The following is a 25,446-nucleotide window of genomic DNA, read 5'->3' as shown; positions in this document are numbered from 1 at the left end:
CACATTGCATCCTGATTTTATACTACTCTTACTTTTAGAATTAAGCTGTAAGGTAGAGTCATGAGTCATCAACAAAAGGGTGGTTCCAAACGTCTGAAACACGGCCAAGCTTAATGCAACAGACATCTTGTATCGAATCAGACAAATTGAACACAACCCGAGCACAAAATCCACCAAAATTTGCAGCAAAAACCTTTAGCTATCAAACCAAACTACTGTCAAGAGTAGAGGGGCAAGAACACTGACAGAAACCAATGACATATATCAACCAGGCTAACTGCTCGATCATTAAACTGACAGACACATCACACAAACAACAATCTGCACCAGATAGCCAAATGCTCGTATATGACACTTAAACCAAACCCACCCCAATGAAGTAAACCCAATGGGCAATGACTCGCAAACAGCAACCAAGCAACCTAACCGAAAACCTATCGTCTATCAACCCACAAAACAAAACATAGGTAAACAGCATATTTGCAACCTTCCAGCAATCCAAACAATCAACCCACAACAAGTTGCAGCCAAACAGCACACTGCATTCCTTCCGAGCAAGTGAGCAACCAAAACAACAAACTTATAGCTTATCACCAGAAACAACAACGATTAACATTGCATTTGGCATACTGTTTTAACTACCGTATATGGAACCGTTGGTTGATTAAACTATGATATATATCCCATGAAAACATAACATAACTCAGAATGACATGTAGGTTGCTCTTGTTTTCATATCAATCACCTAGAAACTAAGCATTTACATAATAAATATCTACAACACCAAGAGTTACAAAAATTATCATTTACAATTTGTTGCTTCCAGATCCTAGCAAAAATTACATTGCAATACAACCAAGAACAACTCAAAATTAATCTATATAAAATTGAACTGGCAAAAGCTACTGCACCAATCCACTAAAACTGAGTTGAGTTGCCTCCATACCGACTTTGACTAACTCCACCCTCCAAAAGAGATTCGAAATCCAAACCTCCTTCGCTCTCGTCTCGTTCACGCAGCATCACCAGCATTCGTTTCGCCTTCTCCCTTGCCCGTTCGCTTCCATTCTCCTCCACCTTACGAAGCACCTCAGTGGCTCTTGCAGCCCTAGCCAACCCCTTGAATCTCATACTTCCAAGACTCAGCGCGTATAAGCACGCCACACAATTCTCCCTAACTGACTCGTTCGAATCCACATTTTCGTTCCTTAACTTCCGAAGCAAACACTCAACCGCATTCGAGTCTAACAAAGCCGATTTACCCTCATTAGAAGCAGCTAAATTACACATCACCAATAACACCCTTCCTGCCAAACTAGTTTCCATCATTGTTAACAAACTTGAAGCCGCACCGAGCTTCACAAGCTTAACTCGATTACTCTGCACCAAAGACAGATGATACAACGCCAAAGCCGAGTCATTCCGAGTCCGCTCACTATCCGAATGCATCGCGTGAAGCAACGGCTGCAACGCGCCTAAAACACCAAGAGCCATCTTGTTCTCTTCCTCCAAAGCAAGACTAAACAATGCGCCGGCCGCGTGTTCCTGAGACTCTGCAACTCCGGCTTTCAACACATCAATCAACGGGGGAACAACACCCGACCTAACGATCTTCAACTTATTCGTTTTCTCAAGCGACAAGTTAACTAACGCAGCCACCGCATTCGTCTGCACACCGCCGTATTTAGAAAGCATACACTGTCGTAGCACGGAAAGCAGCCGCGGCGTGCACAGCGAAACCCTAGCTCCTTCATCCGTCCTGGTTTTTTTCCTCAATGAAATGACAGCTTGTTCTTTCTCAAAAACGTCGACGTTTTGAAGATTTGTTATAAAATGTAACTCATCTGACGAAGACGACGACGCTGATCCTGACGAATTACTAAGGTTGTTGTTGTTAAGATTAGGGTCTAGGGTTTCTTCAAAAATCTCGGAAGCAGTCGACGCAGACGAATAACACATCGGCCGTGTGACAAACGGTAACGGCGGCGTGTCTGGAACATTCGCCAGCACCGATTCTTCCGAACTGGATGAATAAGATCGAGGAGGATTTAACTCCGTCACCGCGTGTGTTAAATTCGGTTTCGCCTTTTCATCCATTCCGTTAAGCAAATCTCGTTCGGAATCCCTAAACCTTTTTTCTTCCTCTTTTCCAATCATTAATTTCCTAACAGATTTCTCAATGGAGGTAAAACCAGGTGGGGAAAGGGGCAATTGGTATCCAGTGGAGGCGCACCAATTAGTAATAGCTTTTTTAAGAGCTTGGTTAGGTATAGGGGTGAGGTTAGAAAAATCAGGTTTGGATCCGTCAGGTAAAACCGGGATGAAATTGAGGGTTTGGCAAACTTCAATGGAAGTTCGCTCAAATGTCTGACCAGATGAAACAACAACAGGATCATACATCAATGAATTAGAAATTGGACACATATACTCATCTGGAGGTTTTGCTTTTGCCTTTTCTGATGATGATGATTTGTGAAACGAAAATCTCCACCGCCGTAACTTACCGCTACCTGCCATGCTATTATTATTGTTATTGTGCAGTAAACTACTCACTGAGGTGTGGTGTCACTGAATCATGTGAAGATGATGATGATGTTGATAAATAAATAGTAAATGAGAATGAATCAAATTATATAGAAGTTAGCTGGTGAATGAAGAAGACGAAATAAGACTTGGTCGCATGAAAAGTGTGTTTAATTTGGGTGAGGGAGATTTGGGATTGGTTTGGTACAAAGAGATGATGATATCATTCACAACTGGTTTTTTTTTGTTCTTTTTAATTTGTTTTTTTTCTTTTTCCTTTCCTAAACGAGCCAATTAATTAAATGATTTATAAAAAAGGAATAATTTATGAAACACACATATCGACATGTCGTGCGTTACCTGTTTTCTTAAATATGATTTTTCTTTTCTTATTTTTGTTAATCTTATATTATACTCGTAATAGGCTAAGTTCATACAAAAGCTATATTAAGCTGTTATTCTTCTTTTTTTTTTTTTTTAAACGCCATAAGTATCTGTTTTTGTTTTTCTCAGCTACGTCGTTGTAGTTTATTTAATGTAAACCACCATTGACATCATCTAATATATCTTCCAAATATACCATATATATAAAAATGAGATTTTTAGGAATTTATAGTAGTACATTAATAATAGTACTTGGTGACAGTAGTATTTTGTTTTCAATTATACTAGTTAATTAACCCGACTTCAATTCGGGCTTATTAAAAAAAAAATTTAATATTAAGTTATGTCGATGTCTAAGAACTATGAAATAGTTCAACCATACTCAGAATCTTAAAATAATATACCTTATATTTCAAATATATATAATTAGATAGTCGTTTAAAGAAAAATAATAAATTAGATAGTTACATTTTAATTTACATTAGGCTAAAAATGAAATAAATCATTAATTAATTAAAAAATAATTTAAACTTTAAATAGGATGATGTCATAAATCAAGAAAATAGAAAAGAAATACTTGATATAAATAAGTACTCGTATAATATTGACAAGTAAGCATTATTTAGAGAATAATGATGTCATAGGAATCTTATTTTATTTATATAAGAGAAGAGATTTTTGACAATGTAAGTTTGGGCTTCATACAATTTTGTAGTATCAATTTTGAAATTATAGTGAACAAATTTAAGCATCATAAAATTTATAGTAAATTTTTAAATTTATACAGTACAATATGTACTTAGCTCGAATCGGGCTTTATTAGCCCAGGCTTTTTAGGACCGTTTTGGGCCGGGTCATGGAATGATATTCTATTTAGCCCATCTCTACCTCACTACATAGCTTCTAATCAATTCTAAGTTCCAAATAGAGATTCATAATTCATTAGGTGTGAAAAAGAATAGGATGTAGGTTGTGTGTATTAGAGACACTGAGACAAAATAACATGTTTGATTTGATTAAGCCATTTGTAATGTACTCAACACGTATGCAGATACCTTAATTTGTTTTTACTCCGTAATACATAAGCGTCATCCTTGTGAACCAAAATATTCCAAGCAACATGCTTATTTCTAAGAAAGTTCATATTTCGGAATTTGGGCCTAGGTGTGGTTAACTGGCTTCATAGTTACAGCCCAAAGTTCACTATGACTAGAATTCTAATTTTTGACATCCTTGTGTTGGAAATTTGGAATTATTAAATTAAAACTCGTAATACATATGCGGTCATATACCATACTAACTTAGAAAACTTATGAAAAATAAATTTAAAATAGGGCAAAATGTTAAAAACCTATAGAAAATTTTTAAAATTTTATGAAAAAATTAAAAATATATGACAAAATTTAAATTTGGAGGGGGGTATTGGACCCCCTTGTCACCCTTTGGTACCGCCCCTGCTGAGGAAGATAGTAATTTTTAGGATCCAACTCAATTGCGAACGATACACGCGACAAGGCTACAAGCATTTGTTAAATCTACGAGAGTTCAGCCCTGAATGGAGCATACGATCACGGGTAGACTCGAATTCACATGAAATTAAGACACTATATTTGTATTTATTATATTTATGATTTTAACCATTGAAACGGGGAGCTTGTTTTCACAATTGCTATACCATGTCTTGTTTGATGCTTGTAGTACTGTTTGCGTACAAATGGAATATGCTAAACTAGGTAGCTCGAGCCGCCCATCACCATTGAAACGGGGAGCTTGTTTTCACAATTGCTATACCATGTCTTGTTTGATGCTTGTAGTACTGTTTGCGTACAAATGGAATATGCTAAACTAGGTAGCTCGAGCCGCCCGATGGGCGGCATCGGCTTTTGAAAATGTCTGCGTTATCAAATACTATTCTTTCGTAAAAATTTTATAAAGAAACGCATAAATCAAAAGAAAACAAAAGAAAATTTTGATAACATACATGTAAAACAAAATTTTTTTATAAAAGACCAAAAACTTAAAGAAATGATGAATATACAAATATAATATTGAAAAAATACAGATTTATAAAAAATATTCTATAAAAGTTTAAATGTTACAAAGTGTTGAAAACAATTGTATAATACAAAGACAAAAAAAAAACAATAAATTAAACAAAAGTTATATATAGAAAAAACTAAATGTTAAAACATCATAAACTACAACACATATGTCATTGTTATAAAGTACATATAATAAAGATAAAAAATTTAAAAAGTTACAAAAAATATATTACAAAGAATAAAATGTTAAAAATGTCAAATCATAAAAATGACAAAATAAAAAAAAAAAAAAACAAAATATTAGTAAAACATAAAAGTATATAAAAAAAAGATGTTACAAAAAATTTAAAAAAAAAACAAATTATATAAGTTTAGGGGGTTTAAATAATAAAATAGAAACAAGAAAGACAGAAAAGTAAAAAGAAAACAAAGGAGGGACAAAAATGTAAAAACTTTACTATTAAATACAATTTTTTTTAAAAAAAAGATGCTGGGATGGGTTAAACCTGTGACCTCCACCCCTTAAGACATGGAGAACAACCTCTGAACCAAATCCATTTTATGTTTAATTATTGCTAATTCTTTTATTTATCTTCAATGTGCAGATAAAGACAAAAAAAACCACTGTTCACATCTTATTCCCTTATTAGAGTAGATAATAAATACAAACTTTTTTTAAAAAAAGATAATAAATACAAACTTTTTTAAAAAAAAAAGGAGGTTGGGAGGGGTTGAACCTGTGACTTCCACCTAGGGATGAGCATGTATACCGAAATACCAAAACCGAACCGATACCGTACCGGTACCGAATAACCGTACCGATAGGTATTCGATACGGTACCGGTACGAAAACGAGAAACCGAATTAAAAGACCGAATAAGAATTTTATAATAAATGGGAATATGGATCAACCATGCAAAGAGATCTGCATTTCCATCATATGATCAGAATATGGAGGGGTTTATTAGTCTCCAAAACCCAGACAACTTTCATTCTTCTTTTCTCTTTTATAGCAATCATCCGATTTCCTATATCCCTAAAATCTTAAACACAAAAAAATCAATATTATACAGCAGATTCATATATATCTTTACTTGAAACGACTCAACTCGAATTAATAGAAAAATATTTTTTTTTTTGAGAGATATCCCACTGCGCCGCAGTGGAAACAAAGCATCACCCGGACCGTAAAGTCCCACTGCGCCGCAGTGGGAGTGCTCATGCCCACTGCGCCGCAGTGGGAGTCCTGTACAGCAACAACACCAAATTTTATTTTTGACACTCGATCAACTTACAATTTCCAACCCAAAACCAAACTTCATAATACAACATTTCTAATTTCAAATAAGTTTTAGACTCGGAAATAAGCATAACAAAAGTATCCGTTTGACCAAGCATTCATTTTACAACCAAATGTGTCATCTACCTGTTTTGCTAAATAACCAAAGTCAAACTATAAAATTAGAAATTTCGGCATGACCCATTCGTAAAATCATCATCTAAACCTGTTACGGATTATGAATTTTACCAAAACACATTTAATCATGATCAATACATCACTACTACAAAACGACCCATTGAAAAATACCCAAAAACTCGGGTCTACGCTAGACATCATAATATTTTTTCCCCCAAAAGACATAACAAGGGTACAGTGAGCCGATAGTTCAAAGGGGGTCATTAAGGGTCCTAATACCAATTCCATTATCCGCATTTAGCTAAAGCAAACATATCCATTAAGCAACTTTAACTTCAATCTTTAGATTACTTAACTTTCCTCCACATCCGGGACAACCTATAAAAAGGGTAAACAACTAAAAAGTAAGCAAAGCTTAGTGAATAATCTTGCATACGTTTATACATACGAAGGAGGGCACGTACAAGGACTATTACATGTAACCTATGACACCGTCATGCCACATTTACATGTTCACCTTGCACACTAATCACAATATATGGATCCATATAAGCTAAACAACATAATCATGATCATCTATCGGGGTTCTTAGGCCACCGGAGGTTCTTAAGCCTCAATAGATCAGCTATCGGGGTTCTTAGGCCTCAAAACACTATGCCCCACATGGGCTAATACCGCATCAATTACCACACATGGATAAATAAACTTCAACATGATGTGGTCAACACCACACATGGACAAAATGCTTCAACATGATGTGGTCAATTGATCCAACATAAACATAAAGGTATGCAAGAATACTCACCTCCTCCGCGACAACCAAAATCATAATTCAAGAAGACCGCATGAACACAAAACATATATGCTTCAACCTAGCAACAAATCATAACGCATAAAGGATCATAAATCACATACTAGGCCATCTAGCCATAATCACTAGTATTTCCACACTCAACCCATCATTTACAAATCTTATATTAATCTTGGGTTGGTTCACATAACATGTATCTCTTATATCATTTTCAATTGGCCAAGAGTTACTTTCGTATCAAAATCGTCATTATCATATTTGACCTAGCAGACTTCAAACAAGCATAACTCAAGTTATACTTACTCTTTTAACATGATTCCAGTGGCCAAATTTTCATGACACATACACCTACCTTTTATCTTTAGTGACCAATATGTGAATTGTCCTTCAAAGGTGACTTCTGGTCGTTTTAGAAATCAAAATTGTTGCTGTTAAACAGCTTTGACCCTACTGACTTCAAATGACCATAACTTGTGTTCTACAGCACATTTTGACCTCATTCCAGTGGCCACTTCTTCTTAACACATTTGGGTACATTTTACATTGAGTGACCAAGATATGAATTAACTTGAAAGAATGTGTTTTACCCATTTTAATGACAGACATAGAATCAGTTTTGCTGAAAAATCAGCATTGCGCCTCTGAATTCAAAAATTCATATCTAGAGTTCTACTTCGTCTTTTTAACCCATTCCAGTGGCAAAATTTACTTAACACAATAACCTACATTTTCTTTTTAGGACTCGAGAAGTGAAAATTCTTTCATGGGGGTGTTTAACTCGTTTCAAAATCAGGGACAGAATCTGTCCAACTTTGTTCTTACTAGTATTCATCACAACCTTCATGCAACCCAACTAAAAACCCTAAATTTGATTAAATTACAATAACCCTAACTTGTATTATATCAATTAACTCAATATAAAGAAACCCCCAATTTTCCAATTCAAGAACCCTAATTTCTAAAATATAATTTAGCAAGAATCAAAATTAGGTTAAAGCATCAATACCTCAAATAATGGAAGACATAAGTTAGGGTTTTAATTTCATACTTTCTTCTCCTTTCTTCCTTCTAATTTCAGCCACCACCACCATTAATTAAACCTCCACTTTTTGATTTTATGAGATAAAAGAAGATTATTATAATTGTTCTTGATGAAAGGTTCTTAGATTGAATGAGAAATTAGGATTAATGTTTGTTAGTATAAGAGTTAGGAAAAATGTAGAAGAAAAGTTGGTGGAGAAGTGATGAGTAAGGAAGAAGGATTTGGCTGGCACTTCTTAGGAGTGCCATGCCCCATTCTCTAAATTAGTGGGTAAATACCCGTTATCCGCTGAGGTTCCAACTAAAATAACCCCGAATTCAAAATAAAATGCTAGGAAACTATTTTAATGTCAAAACTATAATAAGTGTTAATTTTCATTGGCCTAAAAATATTGGGATGTTACATTACTTCTATAGTATCATCAATTTATCATGGCTTCATCATCATCACCAGCCATGTATACATCTCAAGTAAGTTAATATTTTTATATGTTTTCAAATCAATTTTAGTAGTTAAATTGAAAGTTTCAGTGCTATTTTTCATATCTTTTAAATTGAATTAACATTTAAATGGAGTTCACTATAATTAATATAATAGGCGCTATTTTGTATGCTTTTCTATTCTGTTCGATCTTCCTATACATGATAATTGATAATTCATGGTTGTATTGAATCAATACTATTTATGATGTATTTTCTTTATAGGATGAAGACACATTTGTTGATGATACTTCTTTTATTCACATGGATGAGGATGACAACATTGAGAAGGAGGAACCACGTCAAACGGGCTCGAAACGACAACTAACAACAAAAGCAATACCTACGCAAACTCAACCTAAAAAACAAGCTGGAAAAAAGAGAGCACCGTGTTGGAAACACTTTGATGAAGTGACTGTTGTAGAAGATGACGGGTTTGTACGAGCGTGTGGAAAGTGCAAATATTGCGAAATAGTTATCAAGGCTGATTCACAGTTAAATGGTACGTCCGGACTTAAACGACATGCTTCTCTTTGTTCTAAGAATCCTGATGTTATTGCTAGGAAAAAACAACATAATCTAGTATTTAAAAATAATGCTAATGGAGAATCTAGTGTCACGGTTTGGAGACATGATCAAAATGAAATCAAAAAGGCCCTGCTTGACTTTTTTGTTTGTGCGCAAATACCATTTAAGCTTGTAGAACATTGGGCATTTGTTAGGTTAATTAATGCTTGCAATGGGAAAGTTAAGTTACCTTCGCGGCATAAACTTTCTAAGAATATTGTCAAATATTATCTAGATGAAAGACAAAAGTTGTATTGTTACTTTTGTTACTTGAGTAACCCAAATAATACCATTAGCTTGACTACTCATACATGGACTTCATCTTGTCAACGGGTGAACTACATGGTACTCACGGGGCATTTCATAGATGATGATTGGATTATGCATAAGAAAATTATTAATTTTAGACCCATTGATAGTCATAAGGGTAATGACATTGGTAGTGAATTGATGGAATGCATTAGAAGTTGGGGTATAAAGAACGTCATGACTATGACTATTGATAATGCAAAAACTAATGACACGGCAATAACATATGTGTTATCCAAACTAGAGAATAAGTATGAAGATGGTAAACATTTCCACATTAGGTGTATGGCACATATAATTAACCTAATTGTGAAAGAAGGTTTGAGTCATGAAAACTATCATTTTGAATGTATTCAAAAAGCGGTTAGATATATAAGAAATTCAACCCAAAGGATTAAAAAGTTCAAAGATTGCATGAAAGAAGAAATGGTTGAATCGGAAAAGTTTTTGTGTGGTGATTGTCCAACTAGGTGGAATTCCACCTATGAAATGTTGAAAAGGGTCGTGGAGTTGAAGGACATATTTTTCAGGTATGAGGTGTTGATAATAGTTATGAACGTGATTTAGATAGAGTTCCAGGTCATGAAGATTTTGGTGCTGCAAGAGAAATGGTTCAGTTTCTAGATAAATTCAAGGATAAGACTGTAGCGATATTAGTATCTACAAAACCTATAGCTCATACATTTTTTGGTGAAATCTTGGATATAGATGACCATCTACGTAAGTGGGAGAGCATGGCTGGTTTTGTCTTCTGGCCAAGTCAATGAAACAAAAATATGATAGGTATTGGGGCAAGTTAGATAACCTCAATGACTTTATGTACTTTGCTGTTCTCTTGGATCCAACTTTGAAAAAAGTCTTCATAAGACATTGTTTCATAAGTATTGTTATCAATACCATGAACAAGGATAAGCCATTGGGTAAGGTTGAAATTGACAAAAGGGTGAGTGCTATGTTGGTAGATCTTGAGAATAGGATGGATAAGTTGTTCAAGGTCTATGAGGAAAGGTTTTCCAAAACAGGTGATAATCCAGGTTCTCAAGAAACAACTAATCAACAAGACGTTGTTATGGGTCAAGGGAATGGTTTCGTCTCTAGGTTTCGTTTAGAAGAAGATAGTCTCGATTTTGATAGTGAAACGGAATTACAAAGGTACCTAAAAGAACCAAAGTTGAATTGGACTCCCTCATATGACATTCTTAAGTGGTGGAAGCAAAATGAGGGTCGTTTCCCAATTGTAGCTCGGATGGCTAGAGGTAAATTACTTTCCTTTTCATGTTACTGCTCATATATATACTCTTTCAAGAATTATTGTTCCTTTAAGTTGTGCTTTTCCAGCTGATAAACAAGCTGCCAATCTATGTCATACAAGACTGACTCTGAATTGTTTTAGCTAAAACAAGCTGCCTTGTTTCAATATGGCATACTGTTAGATATATACTGGTTTAACACTTATTTAACTTGACTTGTTTCGAGCTGCATTAGAAAGACATCTATTTCTGCTCTAAACTTTATGTTGTTACAGTGTTATGTTTCATTGATATTTTACACTTGTTAGATATATTGGCAATACAAATTTCTACCGTGGCATCCGAGTCGGCGTTTAGTACTGGTAGTCGTGTACTTGACCCGTATAGAAGAAGATTGTCACCACAAATAGTGGAAGCTTTGATTTGCACCCAAGATTGGGTGAAAAGGTCGACTAAGCCTATATTTGAAGATGAAGTAATGGATATATTAAATGACGACGACATTGCAATGGGTAAAATTTAAGTCATACTTTTTTTTTGTTTCTAGTATATGTATATGTTCGTGCATCAAATAATACGAAGTAGGCAATTAATTTTTTTTTTTTGGTCTATAGAGATGGAAGAGGCTCTCAACAAGCAAAACAAAAAAGGAAAAGAGAAATTGACCCCTGAAGCTTAGGTGCATTTGTGATTGAAAACTTTTGTTCCTGAATGGTCGATTGCATTCTATGTTTAGCTGCAAGTCTCATGTTTTTCTGCAAGTACTTATGTTTGTTGCAAATGTTTGCTACGTACTTTGTTGCAACTGTTTGCTACAAGCATTTTCATTGTTTGTTGAATGGTGATGACTCTCATGTATGACACTTAATATATGTCATGATTTTTGCTAAGTAGTTTGCTGCAAGTCATGTTTTATGTCATGTATCTTTTGTTCTGAAAATTATGTCATGTTTTGTCACTTTTCATTTGATGCAAAAACCTTCTTTTATTATGTATAAACCTTCTTACCTTTCTGTTAGTGTTAATATATGTACAAGCTTTGTAGTATAGATTACCTTTGGTGAAACTTCGGTATTTAATCGGTACGAAACCGAAATACCGGTACCGGTGTAACACCCTAACTAAGGCGGAACAATGAGATGTACAGAAAGTCGAGTATTCAAAACAAAGGATTATAAATAACATTCACCATAGTTTTATTTGATAAAAGAATTTACAAATGTACAAGCATGTGAACCAATTTCCAAGTACAAATGCGTCCACCGTACTTGAATACTAAGTTCACGAAACAAATAACAAGCATATGAAGTAGTATACTACAATGATCAAGGCGGATTCCATTGCCTATCACAAGGTTTGATCTTTGACTCCAAAGGGCAATGCAAATAATCATGAAGCATACAAATCCTCAATGCTTAAGCTTATTTCCTGAAAAGCATGAAGAAAAGTGTCAACTACGAAAACGTAGTTGGTGAGTGCATAGGTTTTTATATAAATCTTGGTACATCACCGTTTTAATACTTAGAAAAACTGATTACTATTACATTTCGAAATATCCAAACCATATGATCGACAAAATTTTCATATCATGTTATCAAGTTTCCAAATACCATAATGTCATATCAAGACTTGGAGAATCTTTAGTAAAATTTCAGGTTCTCATTTGTCAAATCATCATGAGAGAAAAAGTATATAAATCGATTAATCGTATATCATACCAAAATCATTCGGTTACCAAAATCATTTCAATATCACCAATTTCAACGTCTTTCAAGATATCATATGAGGGACGATACCCAATCCGTATGTCCAAACAATTTCCAATTATCAACAATATTAATATCAATTTCACTTAGCCATAAGGGCATAATTCAATATCAAATTTCATTTAGCCATAAAGGCATAATTTACATAATTTTGATGAGTAAATGCTTGAGCCACTACTACTACCATTTTATTCAAGTCCGATTTCAATCCAATAATTCAATTCATAGCACAAGCTGTCAATCAAGTGCCGTAATAATAATAACAATGATGATAATGGGTCGTGCCATGGAGACGCCCGATTATCTTAAGGTAGTTAGAACACCCGGGGGCCAGACTGGAAGTGGAGGTTGTCACGAAGGCAACCAACCTTCCAACGGTACGCTTTGGGTGGGCGGACGAAACCTAGTTGCGCAACTAACTAACTACAGGCCTCCACTTTCGGAGTAAATAGTAGTGTACCGAACACCGCGGTTTGACAGAACTCAAGCTCATCACATAAATCCGTTACTATCATTTCATACTCATATATCAAGAATCATTTCATATAACAAACTCTCTTTCAAGAAACATTGCATATATAGAAAGTAGTTTCATTTATCATGCTTTTCACCCCGAAAGTAAAACACATAAAAGAGTTTGAAAGGGGGCTATGACTCACCTTGATATGCCGCATATTATACTCATCTATCCAAAATGGGTACTTCCCATCTATAGCTTCCTTGACCATATATCCATTATGTTCCTCCATCATTTTTCAAGCCAAGACTATCCCTACGATAGGACTAATATACGTAAGTTCCTATCTTAAGCCATCACTTAGAAATGCCGCTTCCATTATGTTGCTATCAATTGTGGAATCCAAGTATACTGCTAACATTCGCATTGTTTTGGTTGTAGTGATTGATGGTGAAAAAGGTTACTTTAATTACATGCGTAGTTATAAGTTGTTAGATTTTTGGTAACTTGGCTTCATTTGTGGTTTCACTTGGCATCTTAGGTTATCATGTAGAAATATCATATTAAGCTATGTTATCCTTATTCATCATTTGTTGTGTAACCGATTTTAGCGCGAATTAGCATTTGTGATATCAGTATATAACTTGGTTAACATAATTACTTATTCCTATCTCACTTAATTATCTTTGTTTTATTTTTATTACACTTATCTCATGAAATTCGTTTAAGTGTTATGGGCCATTATCAATTGGGCCTTAAGTGTCATGGGCTTTTAAATGTTTTGGGCTTACATTAGTTATTGGGCTTTACCTTATTTGGGTTAGGTGCATAATGGGTCATAGTGGTTATTGGGCTATAAGGCTTATTGGGCCAAGTGGGCCTACTGATTTGTGTTCCTTATGGGTTCATTATTTGGGCCGGGTTAGCCCATTATGGTTCTTAGTTTATTACATAGCCCATTATGCCATTTATAAGATTACTTACAAATTTTCTGTTTTATACTTTATTTTTAAGAAATGTTAGCTACTATTTTGGGATCAAGACGAATTATTTGGACCTTCATGATTTTTACGCAGTGACTTATATGTATATAGTATTTTTGTGAATTTTTGGTGAATTTTTAGATGATGTTTGTTGTCCTTAAAAATTATCCAAACACAAACTGTCCCGAATGGGCACTGCTTGCGACATCAGAAGTTTTACAAAAGTTCTTGATGTTCTTATTGTTAGAAAAATCTCATGATTTTATTTTAAGTTCAAAACACATTTAAATTACTTTCCACCAAGTATGACCTCCTGGAACTTTATGGATTAGGAGATAAAAATTGTTAAAGTTTATAAAATATTCATACAAAATTACAGTTTTGACCAGTTTCAGTAGAAAAATCATATCTTTCGTTTGGTTTAGTATTTTTGAGTAATTCTAGTTGGAGGTTAATCTTAACTCATTTGTCTACAACTTTTATTTTGATAGTTTTTCTTGAAAATGTCCTCACATGTTCAGTTTACCCGTTCTAAGATAGGAGATCAATTCTGTCAGAAAGTTTATTGGTTATATCAACTCACCAATGGTTTTGTTTGCTTGCTTTAACCTCTAGATTCCCACTAACAAAATTATTACTTTGTTTTGTATCTCTTAACATCAAATATGCAGATTTCAATCAATTTCAAGTTCATCAATCATCCTTAAAAGATCCATCTCAAGTCCCATATCAAAACCAAATTAAACTAGTGCAAATCTAAGCATGCATGTAATCATCTCATCATATTAACAACAAATCTTTATCCATCTTCAATTCAACAACTTAAAAACATATTTTTATGAAAAACTCCAGAAATATATTCATCAAAATATATAAAAATATGACCATATTTCATAGGAAAATCACTTTAAAAGTTATTTAATCTATAACAACACTTTTGGGTCTTAAACTTGTTGAATCCTTGAATCTTTCTTCTAGATTTTGACATGCATGAGCATGAGGAAGAAGATTCTATCAACTTGCCTTCATCAAGTGTATTTTCAAGAAGAAAATCAAAGAAAAACATGGTCTTTGATAAAGATCTTTTAGTATATACAAAAACAAGATAGATTAAACTAAGAGATGAAGATTTATACCCTTGATGAACTCGAAATAGGGGCTGTTTTGGGCAGAAAATTTTGTGGCTTTTATGCTCCATATAAACCTTATTTCCAAGCTTGAAATAACCCTTAAAAGTATCTTGAATCAACCCTTGTTTAATCCTTTAAAAACCCTTATTATTACTATAACTTTAGATTGATTTTTCTTGCCTTTTTCTTGCTTTCTTTGAACCGAAAATGATGAAGAGAGGAAGATGATAATGTGCAGATTTTTAGGAGAAAAATTTGAGAGAAATAAGAGATTAAATGTATTGGAAAGTGTTGGAGGGTTTAGGGAGTGTATAGTGTGAGTTGGAGTGTAAGTATAGGTATAATGTACCTTGGAAGTGTAAGAAACAAAGCATCTAACTATTTTTTTGGTTGGAGAGAGGGTCTTGGGGCATAAAAAATGTGGCTTATGCAAAAAATTAAAGGTATGGAGTGAGTTTATTGGTTAAGAGGTGTGGTGGGAAGACATGGGTTGGTTAACTCATGGGGTGAGGTGTTGGGTTAGTTCCCAACTAGTGTTAAGACATGCAAATAAGTATATGTATGTATTATGGGTGTATGAGTGTAAGAATAAGTGGGTTAGTTGTATGTTGATTGGTGGATTTTATAAGAGTTTATATTTATAATAAGTTTAAGTTGTATGCATATTTTTTAATTGGAAGACTTATTCAAATGTTGCAATATATTTATGTACTTATTATTATTCAAGCTTACTATTATGTACATAATAGTTTATAAATTTATTTTCAAGATGGTCATTATATCTTTGTGTTCAAATGTACGTCAATTAGTTTGGCGTTTGAATTGTTGGTCCTTTGTGAAGATTTATGATTGTTATCACAACTTGTGAGTCTTACCTTATTATTTATATAACTTAACTTCTCGAGATTCAATTTTTGGTTCATTGGCATTTTGTCAAGTTCAATTAGAACTAATATCTGTAGCTTGAGATCATATTGAATAATTATAGTTATTGTTTATGGCATTTCACTGTACTATGGGGTAATTATCGCTATGCTTTGAATGTCTAGAAGGTCGATTCTCTTAATAAACCTCTAGGGATAAGGACCTAGATAAGTTCAAGTAAATTATCCTAATTGGAAAATGAGGGTTGTTACAACCGGTACCGTATTCATATAATCGGTACGGTATTCGGTTCTCGCTTTGAGCCTTTTTCGGTATCGGGATTAATCGGGACGATACCAGTTCGGTACGGTTCCTGTACCGATCTCATCCCTACCTCCACTCCTTAAGGCATGGAGAACAACCACTGAACCAAATCCATTTTATGTTTAATTATTGCTAATTCTTTTATTTATCTTCAATGTGCAGATAAAGACAAAAAAACCACTGTTCACATCATATTTCCCTTATTAGAGTAGATAATTAATTTCTTATCTCTTTTTAAAAAATTGAAAAAAAAAAAAAGTTACCCTGATCAAAATTTTATATATATATAAAAAAAAATATAGAGAACAGGTAAAAAAATTTCATAAAAAAACTTCACTAAGTAGGCAATTTAATTAAAGAAAGTTTAAAACCACCACCACGTACGTACACACAACAACGTATTTACGTAATTACGTCTCATGTAGCTAGGCTTTCGAAAGAAGTGGTCAAAATATCAGTTGGGTTATTTAATTAAGGGCTAATTAAGGCCATAAACAGATATCGAATGATGAACTGTTCATAAATCGATCATTAATCTTGATGAAAAGTTTTGCTCATTTATTCCTTTAACGTTCAAATACTTGTTCATGAATTTTCACTGTCGATGTCCATTTATGTATGATCAGATTTATGGCATTCAAATCTTCTTTCTTAAATTAATTAGTTGACCGTAGTACAAAATTTAGTACGAGTAACATCATACAAACGAAAATTCATGATTAATAATTAAGCATATGGGATAATTATTTCCATTTTTTTCTAATGTCTAGCTTATATATAATTTCACATTGACATCATAATTAATATTGCTTTTGGTTATATGTTAGTTTGTATATCCACTTTATTTGTGTCCATTCACGTAAAACAAACAAACGAACATGAATTAATTAATTTTCTTTAATTATGAACGAACATGATTATCGAACGCAACTTTATGTTCAACATCAACATGTCCATGATGATCAAGCGCATTTTTCTAATTAAGTTATAACCTAAATGGCTAAATGAGCCGATAGTGTATATATATATTATTCATGTATGGTTGGTTCATTTACATTCCTAGCCGTAAGTACGTAGTACTAGCTAGCTAGGGATCTCTTTTGGTTTAATTTCCAAATATCATGTTCACGGTGTTAAAACAACTTAATTATAAGACTCACATGCTTTTTAACCGTATCTCCATTATTATGTCTCTATATAAAGGTCGTAGTAATACACACCCAATCATCAAATTTGTAATTACTAACTTTTATAGAGAAACAACTTGCAGTAACACACATGATATATCTTTAATTAGTGCATGGTAATATGGTATATTAAGATATGAAAAGAAGTTATTTTGGAGAATAGTTTTTTGTGAGGTTAGAGAAAAGTTAAAACTAATGACTTGAATATTCTATCCAACTAATGGTGGCCAAATAAGCGTTTATCCGGCGCTCCAATACAATTTAAAATTATTTCTTTTCCTTTCTATATATATATATATGTTTTCCATCGGATTACAAAGTCCTTTTTTCTCAACAAAACATAGGGAGGTGATATTTACACGGTTAGTATTACTTGGTTTAAGGAAATTTAATAAGACTTGACAAATATACCCTCTGAGTATGATTTACAACCTTGCTTTCCACAAATTCGTTTTTTTCCTTCAAATCCCTACATATATCAGTTTCTATAACTGCATCTATATATGTATATCTGATATCTCTCGAGTATATAAATTAAGCAAACAAAAACCACCCTTTAATTGATCTGTTGCGAATAAAATCACACTAAACCCATATAAGATTTGAACCCCTAAACAAAAAGTTAAAATAGTTATATAAAAATAGAAACACATTCTTTGAAGGTTCAGACGGAGTAATAGATATCTTGTGGGTGCAGTGGAATTTGTTTGATATCAAAAAAAAACAAGAGGGGTTCCATTCTTATAAATACCTTTATTTTCAAAGCAAGAGGGGTTCTATTCTTATAAAGATATTGTGGAGATGTCAAATAGTTATATAAAAATGAAATTGTTTTCACTGTTTAATTTTGATGAACCGATATGGGAAAGGGGATAAATGTAAGGAACTGGGAAAATGAAGTGTAGGGGCATAATAGTCACATTGTCTCACGTTTCCGTAAACAAAGAAAAAATATCAGTGTAAAAAAGAGCAGCCCAAAACATATTATTCTTTTTACACGCTTGATGAGACTTGGAAAAGTCACATGTTTTAATATCTTCAAATAGAATATACACTTCATGTTTCTTTTTAACCTTATGTTTTCAAGATATTTATTTTGAAAAAACCACACTTGAACATTTGTTCGTTTTCCATGTTTCTTAAAAATATTTTTAGAAAACACTCCTAGTATGCATGCTACAACTAATTAATCCACTCAAATTTCTTAATTAGATTGTGGTTCTTTTAACCTATAAGATGTTCAATTCAGTTGGTTTTTCTTGGGGATGAAGTATTTTTTTTATATTTTTTATTTTAAATGTGTTTTCATATCACTTGCTTAATTCCATGCCGATCAACATGAATATTAATTGTTCATCGCTTAATGCGTGATCCTTAAGTAGAAGATCAAATTAAATTAGGTCTTAAAATGAAACCCTACTATATGAAGCATGCAACACCTTTAATTATATTGAAATTCTCTTATATATACGGAGTACAAATATGTTTAAATTTAACATGAACTTTATGTTATAAAAGATAGGAATTGAAAGATGGTTTTATAATTAATATCATGACGACACACCCGAATTGCCAGTTTCTCATCGATCTCTCTTAATTTTCTTAAAATAATACGAGTAATAGAACCTCACTTTATAGTAATATTTAAGTTGTACAATGAAAATATATTCGAAAGAACAAAATATATATGCAATCGACATATATAGAAAAGAAAAGAAACAAAAGTCAGTGTCAAAAGCATGATGATCTCGTGGACAAAAAAGTAAAAATACAAAGCAAAGCATTACATCATTACCTGATCTCGGAATTGAAAAAACATATACTAGCTACAAGATAAGAATATTCATTATGCTATCTGCTATGTACGTTCTACTCTCTTGCCAAATTTTTAAATATATATATATTGATCATCAAAATTACATTTTGTTTTAGAGACGTAACAAGTAAGATCGAGATATACAATCAAAGATTCTATATATATATATATATATATATATATATATATATATATATTATTAATAATTACCTGAATAGAAATGATCGAGACATGTTCATAGAAATCAAACTAAGCATTTTATAAAGTATAATCCAAGAAATAGTCACACACTTTAATTTTTGACTACAAAACCAACAATATCATTACATTAATATTTTGCTAAAGAAACACTCAACAACGACCTTAGCAAACACATGTTCTTCTTGACATACATAATCAATAAAGTAATAATAATATAAACCTTCGTAATTTCTTTCATTTTTAATTGCTTCATTTTAAACACAATAAGAACCCAAGATCAAGAAGCTAATATAATTAAGCAAAGGGCACACTTTATGGTTTTGTTTGTAATGAAGAAATTAACGACAAAGAAAAACGTAACACCCATGTAATTAGAAAACCCTAGCTAGAATTAAAACCTAATTAAGAACCATGATTAATTAAACAAATGAAACTTGATGCTTGAAGCTAGCTTGATGCTTGATCTAGCTAGCAAACATGAATCGGACCGAGTGGCTTAATTCCCCATAGATAGATAGATAGATAGAGAGAGAGAGAGAGGTTGTGTTGTTAGCTTTGAAGATATATGTAGACTAAGGAAACTAGTTATTAGCTAGGGTTTCTTGTCATATCTTCAAAAAGAGGACTTTGAACTTCTTCATGTAAGATGATGATCATGGTTTGTATTTTTGTGTTTATATTTGGGTTGGTGGATGATAAGGATAGTTTGATTGAAGGGGTAATGATTATGGTGGTGGTGATGATGGTTTTGAAGAGTGATTGTGATGGCGTAGGGATGGAAGAGGAAGTCATGATTATTGTTGTTTGAAATCATGACTAAAAGATCTAATGCGTCGTGTGCTCATCTTCTCTCTATATCGTCTATCTATATATAATGTAGGTAAATATCAACTTTTTGGTATATACTTTGGGAAAATTATTGATAGACCTAAATTATGAACATAAACATATGTTTAATATTTTAAATGTTTTAACATATGTTACGTGAGTTTTCTCTCTCTTAATATTTACCAATATTCATCATATGCAAGGTATTATCATCGTATTATTAGATCTATCTTTAGCCATACCAATTAAGTCTATTAATCATTATCCATATATTTAATAGAAAATAAAAAAATTATAAATATATTTCTTATCATATATATATATATATATATGACATTAGTACATGCATAGGAAAATAGAATAAACTCGAGACACAAGTCATATTTTTTTTCTCCTTGAACGGTTAAACAAGTTATAAAATCAGATAATATTATACCATACAAGGGTAATTCAAATAGTGACAGGTAAAACTCAAATGGAACTCAAAGGTTATCGATAAATTTAAAGATATATTTAATCTAGTTGTATTGGAATCTTTTGCTACAAGTCACAACTTTAGGCGGTGAATATTTTTGATGCATGCATCATTTATTATTTTCCAGCATTAGTTAATAATTAATATATGTAATTCTTTTAACCACATGTTAGGAACAACATTATCTTATCACGAGCATGATACCCGTGCACCGTGGCGATGAGCCAACGGCAACGATGATAGCGATATTTATTGGTTTAGGTAAAGGTATCTGGTTTAAATGGGTCAGTAAAAAAATTTTAATATAATGGACTAATGATATGATTTAATATTAATAGTTGATGTTGATTTAATTCATTAAGGATATTTTGGTTAATTTACATGTTTCATTTTTGTAAACTTTCAACATGGAGTTGTAATTTTTATATAAAAGTATAGATAAGCTCACTTTGAAAAAATGTATTTATTTTTTTATAAAAATTCATATCTCCAACTTCTACAATATTTTTTATTTCAAATACATGTAAATATGTAACCATATTTCAAATACATATATTTTATTATGGATTCATTTATTATAGACATTTTGTAAATATATGTGAATTTAATTAATTACACTTCTATAAAATAGATAAATTAATCAAAATAATATTGTACGTATAATATAGATATATATAGTTAAAAGAACATATATATAATATATAAAAGATGTGCGTTATCTTTCATCTAAGCTTAAATTAATAAGAAATCATCACATACCAATACCAATAGGATAGTGATGATATTTATATCACAATTTTTGATAAATTTATTATAATGGACTATAACTTATGCATATCATACAACTGTTTAATGCACAATTATTTTCTTTATATATCGAATCATATAAGTAGATAAGTTTTTTTTTTTTTTTGAAATATGACTCCTTAAGAATATATATATATATATATATATATATTTTTTAAAATTTTGAACATGAATCTCCTTTACAGAGAGTAGGATTTAGGCTAACGTGCCAAGTTAATGATAATTAGCCCTTTAAGAGGGAGTACTCGTATCATACTATTTCTAAGTTATCATATTGGAGGAGTAGTTAATTATTTACGTATACTTTTCAAAAAAAAAATAACAATAATAATAATAATAATTATTTACGTTAAAAGCGAATATTCAAATAGCTCCTTAAACTTTGTGAAAAAAGGAAAATGATTTCACTTTAAAACATCCTAAAACAAAGGGTAAAGCTTAATCAAGTGCATTCTGATTACCGAACATATGCATCAAAGTAAGTAAAAGGGGATCAGATTAATATATGGATGACTAATTTTATTTTATCGATAACAATATTACTATGCATTGACAATAACACTCTTCTTGTTTTTACGGATATGAAAATGTACTTTTCTATATATATGTTTTTGATCTTTAATTTAAGTATCACAAGTAAAATATTTATCAGGATAAAAACTTTTTTTTATATAAAGAAAAAAAACAAGCACGATCAAGAGGATCTGCACGCTATAAATAGACGAAGTACGTAACTTATGGTTTTACTAATCACAAATTATGTAACTTATGGTTAGTAACACCGGAGGAAAAATAAATATTTATCTTATTTTTTGCATTGACCTTCAGATAGATACATACTCAAAATTTGGTCAAGGTTAGCCCTTGAATTGTTTTTTTATCAATACTACAACAACAACAGCAACGGTACCCAATCCCGACATAAACTGAGGTATGAGGAGGTAAGATATAGACAGATCATACCCATACTCAAAAGTAGAGAGGCTGCTTCCAGATCCACCGAAGTGGAAGGGACCTCCGGCCCAGGGCTATAACCTTTATAAAAATACCAGACGGCAGACAAAGCCAAAACCGAATGGGGGAAATTGAACAAAACTGGCCGATATCTAGCTATTGTTTTGATTTAGGTTTAGTTTTTTTATAAAGTGCCTTTTTCTGTCTTATATATAATTTTTATAGGGTATCGGTTCAGTTTCAATCCAATTTTAAACCAATTCACTTGTTGGAAGCTCGAAGTGCCTTTTTCGATCAAGTCATAACTTTGAGTCAAAGTATGATCACCTTTAACATTTCTGGCTATAAGATGAATTACCTTCCCGACAATGGGTTTGTATGAGACCACATACAGCTTAAGATAATCTGTCTTTTGTTTTTATAAAAATCAGATAATCTTAACTAGTCTATTTTCTTATAAAACCGTTTGCAGGTTAAGACCAAAATCGGTTTCAGTTTAAAAATGTTTTGTTTATCTTTATTCAAAGTATCTTTATTCAAAGTATGACCTTTGATTAATATTTTTGGGCTATAAGATGAATTAATTTCACGACGATGGATGTGTATGAGACCACATACAATTTCGTTTTTAACAGCCAATCCTAGTTTACTCCTACTCTAATCTATATACACATAATACTTCATTGCTAGGATTTGAACTTTGGTTTTTCTCTAAGAAACATAAGCCTCTACCACCCCACCTAAGTGGTGATGGCATGAGACCACATACATAATGTATATTTTTGAAAACTTTAGATAAGATAATTCGTCGTCTTTTATATATATATATATATATATATATATATATATATATATATATATATATATATATATATGAGAACAATCAAATAAGAACAATTTTAAAATAAGAACGGTGAGAACACCTTAAAATCATCATTTTAATGCATTAAAAGTCCATAAAACTGACATAGTGCATAACTAATTATCATTATTTAAGTGTTTAACAACACATTGATTCATCAAAATCGAAAAAATCACGTTTTTTGTTGGATGCATCATTTTGATGAATATGCATCCAAGATGGATGCACAAAACAAAAAACATGATTATTTCGATTTTGACGGATAAATGTGTTGTTAAACACTTAAATAATGATAATTAGTTATGCACTAGGTTAGTTTTATGGACTTTTAATGCATCAAAATGATGTTTTTAAGGTGTTCTCACCGTTCTTATTTTAAGAGTGTTCTCACTAGAGTGTTACCCTATATATATATATATATTATTACAAAATCCAAATATGTATACATTTTTTACAAATATAAAATTAAAATCCAAAAGCTCTTGGTTACTAATTCACCTCAAATACGATCGTACAAAATCTTTTGATGAAGTTATTACGTATAAATTGGGATATCTAACTTATATGCCCCGTATACTTTAGTCAATAACTGATAAAGAATCGATGGTTATATGATTACCATGTTAAATCGAATACATGCAATTTATAATATATTATAAAAAACACTCCCTTGTTAAAAGTTCCATGAATGAATTGTCAAAAATGTTGTTAATGATTAAATTATACTATTAGTTCTTTATTTTAAAATATCTTTATTAACTTTTATGTTAGGTTCATGTGAGAACTAATTCACATAGGAACATGGGTGATTTCAAATATAATTTGATTTGTTCATATGTGATAAATTTGTTCACATATACCATTCACATATAAACATCAAATTATAATTTAGAGGTTCTCATGAATCTTCTAATTTAAAGGGTTCCCACATGAACCTTTTTCTTAACTCTTTACATAAATTACTTTTACATCAATATCTACATCACTCAATGCCGTATCTATTACCAACAGTCGTCCCCACCAAACACCGTCGCTTTCATGACCACCGTTATATTGTGCGGGTATAATGTTAGTTAATTCATAAACAAGTTCATATATCTAGCACACATTTTTCATAATCAACGAACTAATACCATGAAAATTACAATCCAAAACTTTATTCCTACATATACCACTTCACAATTCCACACTGCTTTAAAGTACGAGTTTAATAAATGGTTATGATAATGTAATAATTATTAATATTAAAAGGCATATTATTCTATTTTAGGCCACAGGAAAAAGGCTGTTTATGGACTGTATATGGAGAGAAGATGATTTGTTTAATCTGTGGTTGTGACCTTTATTGGGGTTTGCTAAAGAAGATCAAAGAATATTTGCTCATAGACATAAATATATAGTTAAATTCCCACTTTATATGATAAACTATCAATAAATGGATAAATAAACCCTCAAAGGAATCTTTAGAACATTGGTCAGTTTACAGACAGGCAAAGCTTACAACCATGTGGACTCTTTCCACATCTGTCTTGACCAAATGTTAATTTCTACAAAATTTCTTTCATAAAACTGTGCCTTTATGGTTTTTGATTGTCTATAGACGGTATATACGAACCACAAAATGTATATCACTTGAGAATTGCACATGATTAGTGAATCTCTTAACGATACCAACATGTATATGATCAAAGATAAAACACAGTTTTTCCATTCGAGTTATGTTAGAATGACGAGTTTATATTATTTAGATATTTGTAGCTTACTCAGTGTATTCTTTTGAGCGTTTTCGTCTATTGTCACCGTCATTATGCTTACCTAAAAGATTACAACTTTTAAACTTGTGACATCTTGACGGAAAACATGACACCTAACTACTCGTCATTTTGGTAGTGTTTGTAGATGGTCATGATTATACTATGTAAAATACATATGGTGCAAGTAATATTTGACGGATTAAGCACCTCTTAA

The 25,446-nt window shown here is 32.0% G+C and overlaps 1 protein-coding gene across 1 annotated transcript; it reads right to left on the bottom strand.

Annotated features, from left to right (window-relative positions):
* Positions 1-660: 660 nt before the first annotated feature.
* Positions 661-2,728, bottom strand: LOC122588622 (U-box domain-containing protein 38-like). Its single transcript, XM_043760778.1, has one exon. The coding sequence runs from the start codon at positions 2,515-2,517 to the stop codon at positions 919-921; it is 1,599 nt and encodes a 532-aa protein (XP_043616713.1). The 5' UTR covers positions 2,518-2,728; the 3' UTR covers positions 661-918.
* Positions 2,729-25,446: the final 22,718 nt, after the last annotated feature.

The sequence above is a fragment of the Erigeron canadensis genome, chromosome 2, assembly GCF_010389155.1.
Source record: "Erigeron canadensis isolate Cc75 chromosome 2, C_canadensis_v1, whole genome shotgun sequence".
Classification (NCBI taxonomy): domain Eukaryota; kingdom Viridiplantae; phylum Streptophyta; class Magnoliopsida; order Asterales; family Asteraceae; genus Erigeron; species Erigeron canadensis.
This window is presented reverse-complemented; position numbering and strand designations above follow the sequence as displayed.